Source organism: Nerophis lumbriciformis, linkage group LG36, assembly GCF_033978685.3.
Source record: "Nerophis lumbriciformis linkage group LG36, RoL_Nlum_v2.1, whole genome shotgun sequence".
Lineage (NCBI taxonomy): Eukaryota > Metazoa > Chordata > Actinopteri > Syngnathiformes > Syngnathidae > Nerophis > Nerophis lumbriciformis.
Window position 1 is genome coordinate 14,180,807 of NC_084583.2, and position 16,694 is coordinate 14,197,500.

The 16,694-nt window shown below is 41.2% G+C and overlaps 1 protein-coding gene across 2 annotated transcripts in view; it reads right to left on the bottom strand.

Annotated features, from left to right (window-relative positions):
- Positions 1–16,694, bottom strand: part of dock2-like (dedicator of cytokinesis protein 2) — a 399,373-nt gene that overhangs the window by 339,112 nt on the left and 43,567 nt on the right. For both annotated transcript variants that reach the window (XM_072912417.1, XM_061930395.2), the window contains exons 7-8: positions 5,273–5,408; positions 4,568–4,725 (exon numbers count right to left, since the gene is read on the bottom strand). In XM_072912417.1, coding sequence (XP_072768518.1) covers positions 4,568–4,725; positions 5,273–5,408 — 294 coding nt within the window. The remainder of the gene's footprint in view (positions 1–4,567; positions 4,726–5,272; positions 5,409–16,694) is intronic.

The window sequence follows — 16,694 nt, forward strand, 5'->3', positions numbered from 1 at the left end:
ACGATTTGGGGACAAACAATATTTGAACCCCCCCCCCAAAAAAACTTTTGCAACCACACATTTTATTTATAAATGTTTTTTTGTTTTATTTTAAATACATTTTTTTGTTTCCAAATTTTTTTTGGTTGCATTTTTTTCCGTTGCAAATCTTTTTTTTTTGTTTTGTTAAAAATCAAGAACATTTTTGTGGGCGGGGCCTCTTCTGAACAATATGTTAGAAGACCTTTTATTGGTCAGTTTCGCCCACACCTTGTCTTTGCTACACATCTGATAAGAGATGTCAGCAGTCACGCCATATGGCCACGCCCTCATCCGAGATTGACCAATAAAAAGGCTTCTGACATATCGTTGGCCGAGAGGAGGCCCTGCCCACAAGATTAAAGTTAATTTGTAAATCCCAAAAATATATTAGCAAAAAAAATGTTTTTGCAACCAGAAAAAAATATCTCCAAACATAACAACAATTTGGGGGGAAAAAATATTTGAACCACCCCAAAAAACTTTTGCAACCACAATTTTTATTTATAAATGTTTTTTTACATTTTAAAAACATTTTTTTGGTTGCATTTTTTTTTGTTACAAATCAACTTAAATCTTGTGAGAGGGGCCTCCTTGCATAAAAAGCGTGATGTTAACTGTACAAGAGTGTTATCAATTGGATCAGCCTGTAAGACATTGAATAGATGACCATGCATGACTTTTATGAAATAATTGAACCATTTGTTATGACAGATGTGAGAATCAGCTGACAATCACATGACCCTAAACATTTGGGAACTGTGACAGTGACACAAACATGCATGAATTGTGGGGAAATTCTAATTTGAAGCTAAGTGGATTGGGATCTGCGTGGAGGCTGTGGCAGATCCTGCCAACTTGACAGTGACAGCAGTGTCAGCCACCTCCAAGTGATGCCAATCAGGACGTGCAGCCCTGTAATTTTGTCTCTTTCATTTTCTTATTTTTGGCATAGCTTTGTTTCTGATTAAGTGAGCCTTCATCATGGAAGACAGAGAATATAGCATCAAATTTCGGAAAAGATGGAGTTACAGAGTATGTGATCATTTCAATTCCTCTTAGGGGCGAACGTCATGAAAAATAAACCTATACAATAGATTGCTTTAAGTACAAATATACCTTTCAGTTTGTAATATTCAGCAGCTCTGTGTTTTCAAAATGCAATTTGAGTGTTTACTGTACAAAATCTAACATGTTTGTGTCAAATATGTCAGCTGAGTGCTGTTCTCACTTGAAGTTGGAAGAATGACTTTGACCCTAACACTTGGAAATCAATAAATATTGCATATGTACAGTGAAAGGGGAACTGCACTTTTGTCTATCAGTCACAATGCTTATGTAAGACAAGCACACAAATGTTTTTATGCGTTCTAACTAGTAAAGAAATGTGAGCAAAAGTCCGCCTACAATGGAGCCTATGTGAGTCACTCTATTCTGCCTATAAGGCGCTCTAGAAAACATCCAAACACTTCCATCAAAGTTTAATATACACACCTAAAGATGTAACGGTAAACGGTATAATGATAAACCGCGGTAAAATTATAGTAATACCGTTTAAATTTTTTATTATGGAAAAATCATAATTTATTAATGCATTTTAGGCAACACTGCTCGTTTCCTGGAAACGGAGTCACAGCAGCTCCGACGCATGAGCACTGGCGCCATTTGGCTTTAGAAAACATGGCGGAAAGCAACTACACAAATCTTGTTACGGAAGTTTTGCCTTCGAGCAAACATAGCCGATTGCTTAATTGCACTTTATTTCTCTCGTTTCACTCCCGTAGCGTAGAGTCTCGGCGTGCGTTTAAGAAGACAATATTGGAGAGGGACGCAATCGACCCACACTAAGGTCCTGTCTACATTAAGCCGGATAACTCCTTAAACATATAATTATTTACCCTAAGCACCATGTCAGCCACACTAAACCATCGTTTAAGGTTTCCATTTTTGGATAATTTTTTACACGGGTAAGTGCGCCGTGTATTTCTTGAATCTATGGCTCTCTGCTTTGTATGGACTCATTGATCGTTTACAAACTGAGTTCGGAGAGGAAGTGACACCACACAGGAAGTGACGTCAGAAAGAACGCGTCACAGCCAGGTTTATAATAACCGGTTTCGTAACTCGGAGCTAACCACTGGAAATACGGAGGCGAGTCATCCAGACATGCCCGTGTTTCTCCTTCTTCTATGTGTACAGACGCTTGTGGAAATCACACATGAATACCTTAAGAGAAGAAAACGCGCGATTGCAGCTATTTGGGATACAACACATCTCAGACGGCAAGAGAACTTTCGAATGTCCAGGTCAGCTGTGATTCTACTTACCAAAAAAAACTTTGTCCATTTGTCGAAGGAGAGACAACGAGAATGCGGGCTCCCGTGGATGTGATAAAAAGGGTAGCGTGTGCGTTGTATTACCTGGCTGACGAGGGAAGATTACGGAAAACAGTGAATGCATTTAGACTGGCAACGCAGACTGTATCAGTTATTGTCCGCCATGTATGTCGCAGACTCAACGTCGAGGTCCAGAGTATATGAAGTCACCAATAACGAATGGCAAATGAAGGTGAAGGCAAAAGAGTGAGGAGTGTCCTGACCAGATATCTAGATCCCTAGATTGATTGTTGTAAAATGTTCTTCATCACATGTTTTAGTTCCACATGTCCTTCAAAGATTTGATTAATTTATGATGGCTCAGGTGTGGTTCACTACAATAGGGCCCCACAGCACACTGGATTCCAGTTAATTGAAATACCACAACACTGGATATTGTTCAGATAAGTTCCATTTAATTTAACAACTTGCACACAAAGCAACACTGAAGGTGACTATGACGTGCGCATTTTCCGCGCTTGCGAAATAGGTCGCGTTGCGCCGGCAGACGGAGGAGGGAGAGGGTCTTAAACAACGGCATTGTGTGTGTGGACAAGGATACGGTTAGGTGGCATATACCCTCTATAACCTTAGTTTAGAAGCAGACTAAAAGTATCTGCAAGTTTCTGCGTTAGCGCTTATAATTACAATATCACTAATACTTTGTTAATATTCAGGTCACGAAATGTGAATGAAGTATTTTTTGGCGTTTGTTTGGATGGTTATCTACAAGGTTTTATGGGCGGAATAGACAACCTCCCATTGACTCCATTGTAATCTGACTTTTATTTAAGGGTTACAATGCATAAAAAAAAGACATTGTCTTCTTGTCTTACATAATAATTGTGAACAATAGGCAAAATTCCAAAAAAGTGCCGTTCCCCTTTAAGGCCAAACGTAATAATCCACCTGCCACATTTTGAGCTTAGGTGAAATTCATGTTGAATGTTTGTCTTCTTCACACTCGGCTGCGAACCGATCCAGTGAGAGCTGAAGATCCTGGCCAGATGAAGCCATCAGGACCACATCATCTGCAAAAAGCAGAGACCTAATCCTGCAGCCACCAAACCAGATACCCTCAACGCCCTGACTGCGCCTAGAAATTCCGTCCATAAAAGTTATGAACAGAATCTGTGACAAAGGGCAGCCTTGGCGGAGTCCAACCCTCCCTGAAAACGGGTCCGACTTACTGCCGGCTGGTTTGGTGGCTGCAGGATTAGGTCTCTGCTTTTTGCAGATGATGTGGTCCTGATGGCTTCATCTGGCCAGGATCTTCAGCTCTCACTGGATCGGTTCGCAGCCGAGTGTGAAGCGACTGGGATGGGAATCAGCACCTCCAAGTCCGAGTCCATGGTTCTCGCCCGGAAAAGGGTGGAGTGCCATCTCCGGGTTGGGGAGGAGATCTTTCCCCAAGTGGAGGAGTTCAAGTACCTAGGAGTCTTGTTCACGAGTGAGGGAAGAGTGGATCGTGAGGTCGACAGGCGTATCGGTGCGGCGTCTTCAGTAATTCAGACGCTGTATCGATCCGTTGTGAAGAAGGAGCTGAGCCGGAAGGCAAAGCTCTCAATTTACCGGTCGATCTACGTTCCCATCCTCACCTATGGTCATGAGCTTTAGGTTATGACCGAAAGGACAAGATCACGGGTACAAGCGGCCGAAATGAGTTTCCTCCGCCGGGTTGTGGGTCTCTACCTTAGAGATAGGGTGAGAAGCTCTGTCATCCGGGAGGAGCTCAGAGTAAAGCCGCTGCTCCTCCACATGGAGAGGAGCCAGATGAGGTGGTTCGGGCATCTGGTCAGGATGCCACCCGAACGCCTCCCTCGGGAGGTGTTTCGGGCACGTCCGACCGGTAGGAGGCCATGGGGAAGACCCAGGACACGTTGGGAAGACTATGTCTCCCGGCTGGCCTGGGAACGCCTCGGTATCCCCCGGGAGGAGCTGGACGAAGTGGCTGGGGAGAGGGAAGTCTGGCCAAAATTTACCAAATAAAAAGTAACTGACTCAAAATTTGACCATGGTGGGAATAATTGGTAGCTTGTTTTCATAAGATGAACATTAGCTTCCCCTATGAAAAGCAACAGTAGACAATCCAGTGCAAGTGTGACAACTCATTAATGCAACATTTTCATACTAGCCCCAGGTCAGTTTGTGCACAAACAGCGTGTCAGTGGTACCTAATAATGGTCTGCTTGATGGGGTCGTAGAGGGACATGAAGAGTTCTGAATCCTCTCCCACGCGACACACAAAGTTCCTGACAAAGACGTAGAGGCTGTACGTGGGCGACGAGTGGATCCGGGCTGAGAACCCGCTGTGTTCCGTCTGAACGTTGGACTGCAGAGTAACACATTTAAAGTACCAAACATGAGAAAAACATCTAACATTTCTTGAGCTAATTTCCTTTCAAGAGAAGATGAGCTCAATCAATCACTTCTCAAGTACTGTACTTGAAAACTTACTTTCTCATGGACATGTCACCTACCCCTACCTCCATAAGCCTATCCTGTATCAATTTCACAAAGGACAGCTTTGTACAAGAAGCAGGCTTCGCTATATAAAATAACTGGTATATGTACTAGTACTGCTCTAGGTATTCTCCAAATAAGGCATGTAAAATAATCTTCTTGATGAATTACTGCGAAAATGTAAAGTAGGCTATAAGGAGTCCAATTTATCCTCAGCCAATGTATAATCAAGTGAATACTTAACACTGCACACATGATTAGCAAGTAAGATGATATATTAAGGCTGACATTTCCGTGCTGTTGCATTTTCATGTGGCCATTTTCTGAAAGGAAAAATCTATAGCTTGATAAAGAACAAGGAAGTTGAATGACAGGTTGCTTACAGTGAATGTCCTTATATAACCTTGATGGCTTACCTGCTCCTCTTTTATACGCTCCTTGATCATAGCAGAGGCCTCCTCGTGGGCTCGGAAGAGGCTAATGACGCTGGCCCGTTCCGGGTCTAGGATATTCCCATGCTCATCTCGGACCACCTGGTCCAGCTCCAAAATTCTGCATCAGCAAAGTGAGATTGTTTTATGAGTTTCTGCTTTATTCTACAGTGTAACAAAATCACAGCAGTATTAGGTAACTAGAATATGCCAAATCCGGTAGAAATTGGATGTAAATACTGTGCTGTATGTGCGCAAGCCGCAGATAGTGAGTGGAACTGAAATGCTTGAATGGCAAGGATGAGGGGAGTCTATGGAAGTTGGAACGGTTCGGATCGGACGGGAAATGTGGGATATGAAGAGGTTTGTATATTGCTCATTCATTTTCATTGGGGGAACACTTTTAGTAATTCCGGGTAATCTGGGAATTTTCTGAACTGAGAAACGCGTTGAATATGCAGGAGGAGCGGACTGTGTGGATGGTAGAACGGTTTAGTCGAGTGAGACATGTGGGAGATGTAGAACTTCTAAAATGTCCATTCATTTGAATTGGAATTTCCTGGAAATTGGGGGAAAACAGGAATTTTTACAATTTCAGATAATAATCACAATTTTTCTATATGATTGGGTTAAAGTTCGAATTTTTTGAATATCGGCTGAGAAATGTTTACGTAGTAACACTTTTTAATTGAGAATTGGTATTTCGGAATTCCTGGAATTTCGGGAAAACCGGGAATTTGTACAGAAAAAACATAGGTACCTTTGATGTCCCAACTAAGTGGAATGTTTTGATGCTAGAATTGCTGGAATGGGTTGAAAAATGTAGGATATGAAAAGGTTTGTACATCGCACATTCAAATTTTTAGTCATTCCGGGTAATCTGGGAATTTTCGGAACTGAGAAACATGTTGAATGTGCAGGAAGAGCGGAGTGTGTGGATGGTGGATTGGTTTAGTCGGGTGATAAATGTGGGAGTTGTAGAACTTCTAAAATGTCCATTCATTTGAATAGGAATCATCTGGAAATTCGGGAAAAACAGGATTTTTCAAATTTTCAGACAACATCACAGATTTTCTATATGAATGGGTTGAAGTTGGAATGTTTTGAATCGGCCGAGAAATGTTGACGTAGTAACACTTTGTAATTGACAATTGGTATTTCGGAATTCCTGGAAAACCGGGAAATTGTCCAGAAAAAAATATAGGTACCTTTGATGTCCCAACTAAGTGGAATGTTTTGATGGTAGAATTGCTGGAATGGGTTAAAGAATGTAGGATATGAAAAGGTTTGTATATTGCGCAGTCAAATTTTTAGTAATTCCGGGTAATCTGGGAACTTTCTGAACTGAGAAACGCGTTGAATGTGCAGGAGGAGCGGACTGTGTGGATGGTAGAACGGTTTAGTCGAGTGAGACATGTGGGAGATGTAGAACTTCTACAATGTCCATTCATTTGAATTGGAATTTCCTGGAAATTGGGGAAAAACAGGAATTTTTACAATTTCAGATAATAATCACAATTTTTCTATATGATTGGGATAAAATTCAAATTTTTTGAATCGGCTGAGAAATGTTTACGTAGTAACACTTTTTAATTGAGAATTGGTATTTCGGAATTCCTGGAATTTCGGGAAAACCGGGAATTTGTACAGAAAAAACATAGGTACCTTTGATGTCCCAACTAAGTGGAATGTTTTGATGCTAGAATTGCTGGAATGGGTTGAAAAATGTAGGATATGAAAAGGTTTGTATTCGGTATGCGGAGCTCTTTTTGAACAAAAGCATCGATAACTTGTTTATAGAAGTCTTCCTTATCTTTCTTCAGTTTTAAAAGTCTCTCTGTCTCGATTGAGATGATCCTTTAATTATTACCTCCTACTTCGATTGAAAGTCCAGTTTAGAAAACTGTTTTATTTTAGATATGTAATCCTCCATGTTAAAATTCCAGGCGAGAGGAAAAAATAAACGATCGCTAACTGTTGCTGCTTGCTGTCACTTATTCTGCAGCCGAGTAGTCGCATGAATGATCTCTGGGATCACTAGCGCCCTCTACCACCAGGAGGCGGGATTACTGCGAGCCTCAGTCAGTGCGTCTTCGCAGCCGTTTTATGATTGCTCAGCACAAGAAATACGTTACACACATACAGTTGTTGACAAAATACACTGTACATTATATACCTCAGCTAACTAAACTATGGAAATGTATAATATAATTCATATAGCAATACGGTCTCACTGCACAGCAGGCCAGCAGTTAGCCGAGTCTGCTGACTCACCGCAAGTCTCTTCTCAGTATTTGAACGGCAAATGTGAAAATTCAGCGATTTTGAATACAAATAATCAAAAACTGGTGAAGTTAAATGGAAAATAACTTTATAGTATAATCACTGGATACATATAACAAATTAATTTTTTTTTTTTTTTTTACATTTCTTTTCTTTCCATGATGGTAGGTGAGGCCCCGCCTCACCTGCCCCGCCTCACCTGCCTCCCCTGACTGCACGTCACTGCCCTCGCCCTATCTTTGTTTGTGAATGACTGAGCATTTCATGGACGCTGCTTTTATACTCAATCATGGCCCCCACCTGTTCACCTGTGGGATGTTCCAAATAAGTGTTTGATGAGCATTCCTCAACTTTCTCAGTCTTTTTTGCCTCTTGTACCAGCTTTTTTGAAACATGTTGCAGGCATCAAATTCCAAGTGAGCTAATATTTGCACATTTTTTTTCCCAGTTCTAACGTTAAGTATCTTGTCTTTGCAGTCTATTCACTTGAATATAAGTTGAAAAGGATTTGAAAATCATTGTATTCTGTTTTTATTTACCATTTACACAACGTTACAACTTCACTGGTTTTGGGTTTTGTAGATCAGCGGTCCCCAACCTTTTTGTAGCAGCGGACCGGTCAACGCTTGAAAATTTGTCCCGCGGACCGGGGGGGGGAGATTTTTTTTTTTTTTTTTTTTAAATAAAGAAATACAATCATGTGTGCTTACGGACTGTATCCCTGCAGACTGTATTGATATACATTGATATATAGTGTATATATTGTGTTTTTATGTTGATTTAATTTAAAAAAATAAAAAATAAAAATAAAAAATAAAATATATATATATATTTTTTTTTTCTTGTGCGGTCCGGTGGTTGGGGACCACTGTTGTAGATGATATGTCTAACATTTTTGCTTTTGATAGCGGATATAGGACAGAGCTGCAGCGTTTATCACCTTCTTTCTAACAGCTATATAGGCGCAACTGTCAGTTTGCACATGCTAAAAAAGATGCAAAACAGCATGCGCAGAACAATAGTAGCCTTAATAAATCACACTGCGTGTGCTAAATAGTTATATTTGCATTTTCCCCTTCTGGTAGTGTGGGTGTTCTGATAATCAAGCATATATTCTGTATATTCATGAAGACATCCATCCATCCATCCATTTTCTACCGCTTATTCCCTTTTTGGGTCGCGGGGGGCGCTGGAGCCTATCTCAGCTACCATCGGGCGGAAGGCGGGGTACACCCTGGACAAGTCGCCACCTCATCGCAGGGCCAACACAGATAGACAGACAACATTCACACTCACATCCACACACTAGGGCCAATTTAGTGTTTCCAATCAACCTATCCCCAGGTGCATGTCTTTGGAGGTGGGAGGAAGCCAGAGTACCCGGAGGGAACCCACGCAGTCACGGGGAGAACATGCAAACTCCACACAGAAAGATCCCGAGCCTGGGATTGAACCCAAGACTACTCAGGACCTTCGTATTGTGAGGCAGATGCACTAACCCCTCTTCCACCACCGTGCTGCCCTTCATGAAGACAGACAACGCAAAATTCACGGCGCTTCTTATTTTGGTGACTTAAGAGACGCAATCCTTGGCGTGTGCTATCAAATTTGCACACCCTGCAACCTTGCGCTGTGTTTAGCCGCGTCCCTCGTTTCCTCGGGGCGGGTGAGACATGTGGCTGTTTTTTTTTTCATCCGAGTTGATGTCCAAGCTCCAACTGCCAGCACACAAGTTAATCACGGTGGTAAATAGGTGACGGAACAGCACTTTTGTTGTGCTGGCTCATTGACCTCAAGCAGCAGGCTGCCAACGAGATAAGATAAAACACCCAAATATTGATACACTGATTTATTTAGTAGCTGTTTCTTAATGGGTCTTGGACTACAAGTGTGGTTTGTGTACAATTTATTGCAGCATGTTGGAAGTGGAATCTCTTCTTGGCTGAAATGCAAACAATTCTACTTAGACAGATGACGGCACATAATATAGATTTTATTTACAGTCAGTACGTTTCTATGCATTAAATTAGTCTGCTTTGTCAAATAATTCAGTTTCTTCCATTTTTGAGTGAGTTTTAGTTTCCATGCTCTTATCTCTAATGTGCAGGGACGTGAGCACCCTTTGAGAAAACAAAAGGAACATTTTCTATTAGCACGAAGTGCTGCCACCCAAACCCCAAAATACATTTCAGAAAATCAAGACTACTTTTCCGGCAATTGGGTGCATTTCTACACCATTTTTTACCTTCAAATTTATTCTCATCTATCAACCTCTTTTAGACACATGTCCCATGTAATGTACGACATAATTTATAGTTTCATCGGTAGATAATCTACAAACATTATTATCATTTACAAAACCCAAAACCAATGAAGTTGTCACGTTGTGTAAATGGTAAATAAAAACAGAATAAAATGATTTGCAAATCCTTTTCAACTTATATTCAATTGAATAGACTGCAAAGACAAGATATTTAATGTTCCAACTGAGAAACTATTTTTTGTTGTTGCAAATAATAAATAAATGGGCAGCAACACTATGCAAAAAAGTTGTCACAGGGGCATTTTTACCACTGTGTTACATGGCCTTTCCTTTTAACAACACTCAGTAAAGGTTTGGGAACTGAGGAGACACATTTTTGAAGTGGAATTATTTCCTATTCTTGCTTGATGTACAGCTTAAGTTGTTCAACAGTCCGGGGGTCTCCGTTGTAGTATTTTAGACTTCATATTGTGCCACACATTTTCAATGGGAGACAGGTCTGGACTAAAGGCAGGCCAGTCTAGTACCCGGACTCTTTTACTATGAAGCCACGCTGTTGTAAAATGTGCAGAGTGTGGCTTGGCATTGTTTTGCTGAAATAAGCAGGGGCGTCCATGAAAAAGACGTTACTTGGATGGCAACATATGTTGCTCCAAAACCTGTATGTACCTTTCAGCATTAATGGTGCTTTCACAGATGTGTAAGCAGAGGTGGGTAGTAACGCGCTCCATTTACTCCGTTACATCTACTTGAGTAACTTTTGGGATAAATTGTACTTCTAAGAGTAGTTTTAATGCAATATACTTTTACTTTTACTTGAGTATATTTATAGAGAAGAAACGCTACTTTTACTCCGCTACTTTTATCTACATTCAGCTCGCTACTCGCTACTAATTTTTATCGATCTGTTAATGCACGCTTTGCTTGTTTTGGTCTGTCAGACAGACCTTCATAGTGCCTGCGTTTCAACAAATACAGTCACCGGTGACGTTCACTCCGTTCCACCAATCAGATGCAGTCACTGGTGACGTTGGACCAATCAAACAGAGCCAGGGGTCACATGACCTGACTTAAACAAGTTGAAAAACTTATTCGGGTGTTACCATTTAGTGGTCAATTGTACGGAATATGTACTATACTGTGCAATCTACTAATAAAAGTTCCAATCAATCAATCAAAAGTGTGAAGGAAAAAAGACCCTTTTTTATTTCAACCGTACATCCCGTCAAAAGCCTAAAGACTGACTGCACAGTTCCTGTCTTCACAATAAAAGTGCCGCTCCATCGCGCCTGCACTTTCAAAATAAGAGTCTCCGAAAGCCAGCGCAAACAAGCTAGCAAGCCACGGAGTTTGCCGCCAATGTATTTCTTGTAAAGTGTATAAAAACGAATATGGAAGCTGGACAAATAAGATGCCAAAAACATACATATATATATAAATATATATATATATATATATATATATGTATGTATGTGTGTGTGTGTGTATATATATATATATATATATATATATATATATATATGTGTATATGTGTGTGTGTATATATATATATATATATATATATATATATATATGATATGTGTGTGTATGTTACTCATCAGTTACTCAGTACTTGAGTAGTTTTTTCACAACATACTTTTTACTTTTACTCAAGTAAATATTTGGGTGACTACTCCTTACTTTTACTTGAGTAATAAATCTCTAAAGTAACAGTACTCTTACTTGAGTATAATTTCTGGCTACTCTACCCACCTCTGTGTGTAAGTTACCCATGCCTTGGCCACTAATACACCCCCATACCATCACACATGCTGGCTTTTACACTTTGCGCCGGAGGACACGACGTCCACAGTTTCCAAAAACAATTTGAAATGTTGACTCTAGAATGTAGATGGTTAGCTAACTAGCGAGCTTGTTTCGGGGCGCTCAACCATGGTCTCAGTTTTTACTTTTATAAATTTTAAAGAACTGAAACAAGCTTTCTAGTCATCTTACAATTTCGCTAGCTTACTTATTGTCGCCTCTGTTCGCTATCAAAGCCACAACGTTGACAACTGTCTAGTTTGCTGCTAATCATATTAGCTTGTCCTGCAACTCAGTGAAGCGTGTTGGCAAGAGTACCTGCGGCTGAGGAGAGCATTCAACACATTTTGTTGAGATCATATTTATTTTAATATTTTATTTTTAAAAAGCGGAAGCGATAATTTGACCCGGAAATGAATGTTTAAAAATGCGTACAATTATTGTGTAATAATAAGAGATTCAAATAATACAGTATAGCATCACGGACAGCAAGCGGGCAGTTCGTGTGCTAATCGCTGTCTGAAAATTAGTACCACTAATTGCTAACTAGAGCGCTGATTGCCAGCTATCTTAAATGCCAACATGAATAAAAATGTATTTCAGGTACAGTGAGTACAGTGGACATTTATACCATTTATAAACTAATGTCTATTTAAAGGCATTTGAATTTTGTGGAAACAGTGCGGTGGTAATACAAAGGAATATATTTAGGAAAAAAAGTCTTAACATAAAATTTCACGACTCCCTTACAGAGGAGTCCCTGTTGATTCAGTCTTAAATATTTTACGCAGGAATAAATGTTGAAAGATGCTTTGATGAGGAGCATTTAACGCTAGAGCGAAAGGTGTGCGGTATTCCCTTATTCATGTCAAGAACTTACAATTATTAAGTTCTCATCATAAAAGTTATCGCAACTTAAATGTTGCATGTGGATTGCATTAAATAAGATATAAAAACTTAAAGGCAGACTACCGGTATATGATAAAGCTCCGGTCTACATATATATATACATATATATATATACACACATATATATATATATATATATAGAAACACACATATATACATATACATATATATATATATATATACATATATATATATATATATATATATATATATATATATATATACATATATATACCATACTTGCCAACCTTGAGACCTCCGATTTCGGGAGGTGTGGTTAAGAGGGGAGGAGTTTATTTACAGCTAGAATTCACTAAGTCAAGTATTTCATATTATATATATATATATATATATATATATATATATATATATATATATATATATATATATATATATATATATATATATATATATATATCCATCCATCCATTTTCTACCGCTTATTCCCTTTGGGGTCGCGGGGGGCGCTGGAGCCTATCTCAGCTACAATCGGGCGGAAGGCGGGGTACACCCTGGACAAGTCGCCACCTCATCGCAGGGCCAACACAGATAGACAGACAACATTCACACTCACATCCACACACTAGGGCCAATTTAGTGTTGCCAATCAACTTATCCCCAGGTGCATGTCTTTGGAAGTGGGAGGAAGCCGGAGTACCCGGAGGGAACCCACGCAGTCACGGGGAGGACATGCAAACTCCACACAGAAAGATCCCGACAGAAGATTCGTATTGTGAGGCAGATGCACTAACCCCTCTGCCACCGTGAAGCCCCTATATATATATATATATATATATATATATATACACATACATATACATATATATATATATATATACAAGAAATACTTGACTTTCAGTGAATTCTAGCAATAAATATATATTTATTTTATTATATATATATATATATACACATATATATATATAAATATATATATATATATATAAATATATATATATATATAAAATAAAAACTTGAATTTCAGTGTTCATTTATTTACACATATACACACAGATAACACTCATCTACTCATTGTTGAGTTAAGGGTTGAATTGTCCATCCCTGTTCTATTCTCTGTCACTATTTTTCTAACCATGCTGATGATGCATTGCTGTGTGGCACGCACAAAAGTGCTTTCATCAAATGCACTAGATGGCAGTATTGTCCTGTTTAAGAGTGTCACAACATTGCTGTTTACGGCAGACAAACTGCTTTACGGTAGACGTGACTGCTGTTGTTGTGTGTTGTTGCCGCGCTGGGTCTGGGAGGACGTTAATGAAACTGCCTAACAATAAACCCACATAAGAAACCAAGAACTCGCCCTCTATCATTCTACAGTTATAACGTGATTGGGCAGGTACGCTGTTTATTTTGTGGGAAAGCGGAATTTCGGGAGATTTTCGGGAGAAAATTTGTCCCGGGAGGTTTTCGGGAGAGGTGCTGAATTTCGGCAGTCTCCTGGAAAATCCGGGAGGGTTGGCAAGTATGATATATACACACACACACATATATATATATTAGGGCTGTGAATCTTTGGGTGTCCCACGATTCGATTCAATATCGATTCTTGGGGTCACGATCCGATTCAAAATCGATTTTTTTTTTCCAATTCAACACCATTCTCGATTCAAAAACGATTTTTTTCCCGATTCATTTTAGCAGGATCTACCCCAGTCTGCTGACATGCAAGCAGAGTAGTAGATTTTTGTAAAAAGCTTTTATAATTGTAAAGGACAATGTTTTATCAATTGATTGCAATAATGTAAATTTGTTTTAACTATTAAATTAACCAAAAATATGACTTATTTTATCTTTGTGAAAATATTGGACACAGTGTGTTGTCAAGCTTATGAGATGTGATGCAAGTGTAAGCCACTGTGACACTATTGTTCTTTTTTTATTTTTATAAATGTCTAAAATGAGGGACTTTTAATCACTGCTATGTTGAAATTGTAACTATTATTGATACTGTTGTTGATAATATTTATTTTTGTTTAACTACTTTTGGTTTGTTCTGTGTCGTGTTTGTGTCTCCTCTCAATTGCTCTGTTTATTGCAGTTCTGAGTGTTGCTGGGTCGGGTTTGTTTTTGGAATTGGATTGCATTGTTATGGTATTGCTGTGTATTGTTTTGTTGGATTGATTAAAAAATAAAAAAAATAAAAAAAAAATAAAAGTTTAAAAAAAAAAGAGAATCGATTCTGAATCGCACAACGTAAGAATCGAGATTCAAATTCGAATCAATTTTTTTCCCACACCCCTAATATACAGTATATATATTGTAGCGTTGGATGGGTTTGACAAACGTCTTGGCTTGAAGAAGTCAAGAATTGCTGACGCAATGTGCGATCATTTGTACTTTTAATGATCACGTCAATTTCAAAAACACACCCACACAAGTGAACGCATTGCATACTTAGTCAACAGCCACACCTATCACACTGAGGGTGGCCCCATAAAACAACATCAACATTCACAAACATGCACCACACTGTGAATCCACACCAAACAAGAACGACAAACACATTTCTGGAGAACATCCGCACCGCAACACAACATAAACACAACAGAACCAATACCCACAATCCCTTGCAACACCAACTCTTCCGGGACGCTACACAGCCCCCACCTAGCTGGGTTCGTTGTCCCCAACAGCCCATGCGTTCATCACAAAGTCCCGCAAGTGCTGAGGCAACCGGCGTCGTCGACGCCCCTCTGATGTCGGCTGGCTGCTACCACTGTCTGCAGGTAGGTCGGAAGTGGGGGTTACCTCAGCATCCTCGTTGCTTCCTGGGGGTATCTCCCCCTGCGGTAGGGTGCTTGACTCCAAGTTCCCCCGGCTCTGGTCCAATGGCTGGTATGGGGCCAAGCGGTCTCGGTGCAGCACCACCAGCCGGTTCCGAGGTGCCAGTCGTATCCGACCACGTCGGACAACTTCTGGAGGACCTTGCAGGGTCCCACCCAGTGGCTGGTGAGCTTTGGGGAGAGTCCTTTCTTTCTCACCGGGTTATAGACCCAGACATGCGCGCCTGGTTCAAAGTCCTGGCCTCAACTGCGGAGGTCATATGCCCGCTTCTGTTGGACCCCAGCCTCCGTCAGGCTGGTGCGGGCAAAATCGTGAGCCTCCCGCAGCCGCTCCACAAGGTTGTAGTAGTAGTCCAGGCCCGGTGCTCCTCTCACTTCTGGTTCTGGGGCTGGGCCAAAAACCAAATCAACAGGCGTGCGCAGTTCGTGACCAAACATCAATGATGCAGGGGTGCAGCGTGTGGACTCCTGCACCGCTGTCCTGTAGGCCCAAAGAATGAGTGGGAGGTGTAAATCCCAGTCTCTCTGCCGCTTATCGGTGAGGATGGCAAGTTGTGTGGCCAAGGTTCTATTAAAACGCTCCACCAACCCGTCACTCTGAGGATGCAGCGGCGTGGTGCGAGTCTTTTTCACACCCAGGCGACGGCACACCTCTTGGAATACCTGGGACTCGAAGTTCCGTCCCTGGTCACTGTGCAACTCCTCTGGAGCTCCAAATCGGCAGAACATCTCCGAAACCAATCTCTCTGCCGTTGTCGCAGCGCTCTGGTCGGGTACCGCATACGCTTCTGGCCATTTCGTGAAGTAATCCATGGCCACCAAGATGTAACGGTTTCCGCTAACAGTGACCGGAAATGGGCCGAGAATGTCCACACCCACTCGTTCCATGGGGGCCCCCACCTGGAACTGCTGTAGGGGAGCATGGGAGCGGCATGTGGGGCCTTTCTTTGCTGTGCAGGCATCACAGCGGTGGACGTGCATCTCCACGTCACGGCGACAGCCTGGCCAGTAAAAGCGCTGCCTCAGTCGGAGCAAGGTCTTGGTCACTCCAAAATGGCCAGTCCCTGGGAAGCCATGCATCACTTCGAGGACCTGAGGCCGCAGCACACGGGGCACCACAAGTTGGAGGGCTGGAGGGCAGCATGTTGTCCTGTCGGGGCTTCCCAGCGACGATATAGCAGGTCGCGAGACAACAGGAGGCTGTCCCACTGGGAGTACAGTGCTTTGGTCTCAGTGTCCAAGTGCACCACTGTGGCCCATTCCGGTCGCTGCTGTGCCCCCACCCAGCTGCGAGCTCTCTCAAGCACTGGGTCTTGTCTTTGATGGTCGATCAATTGTTGGGGGG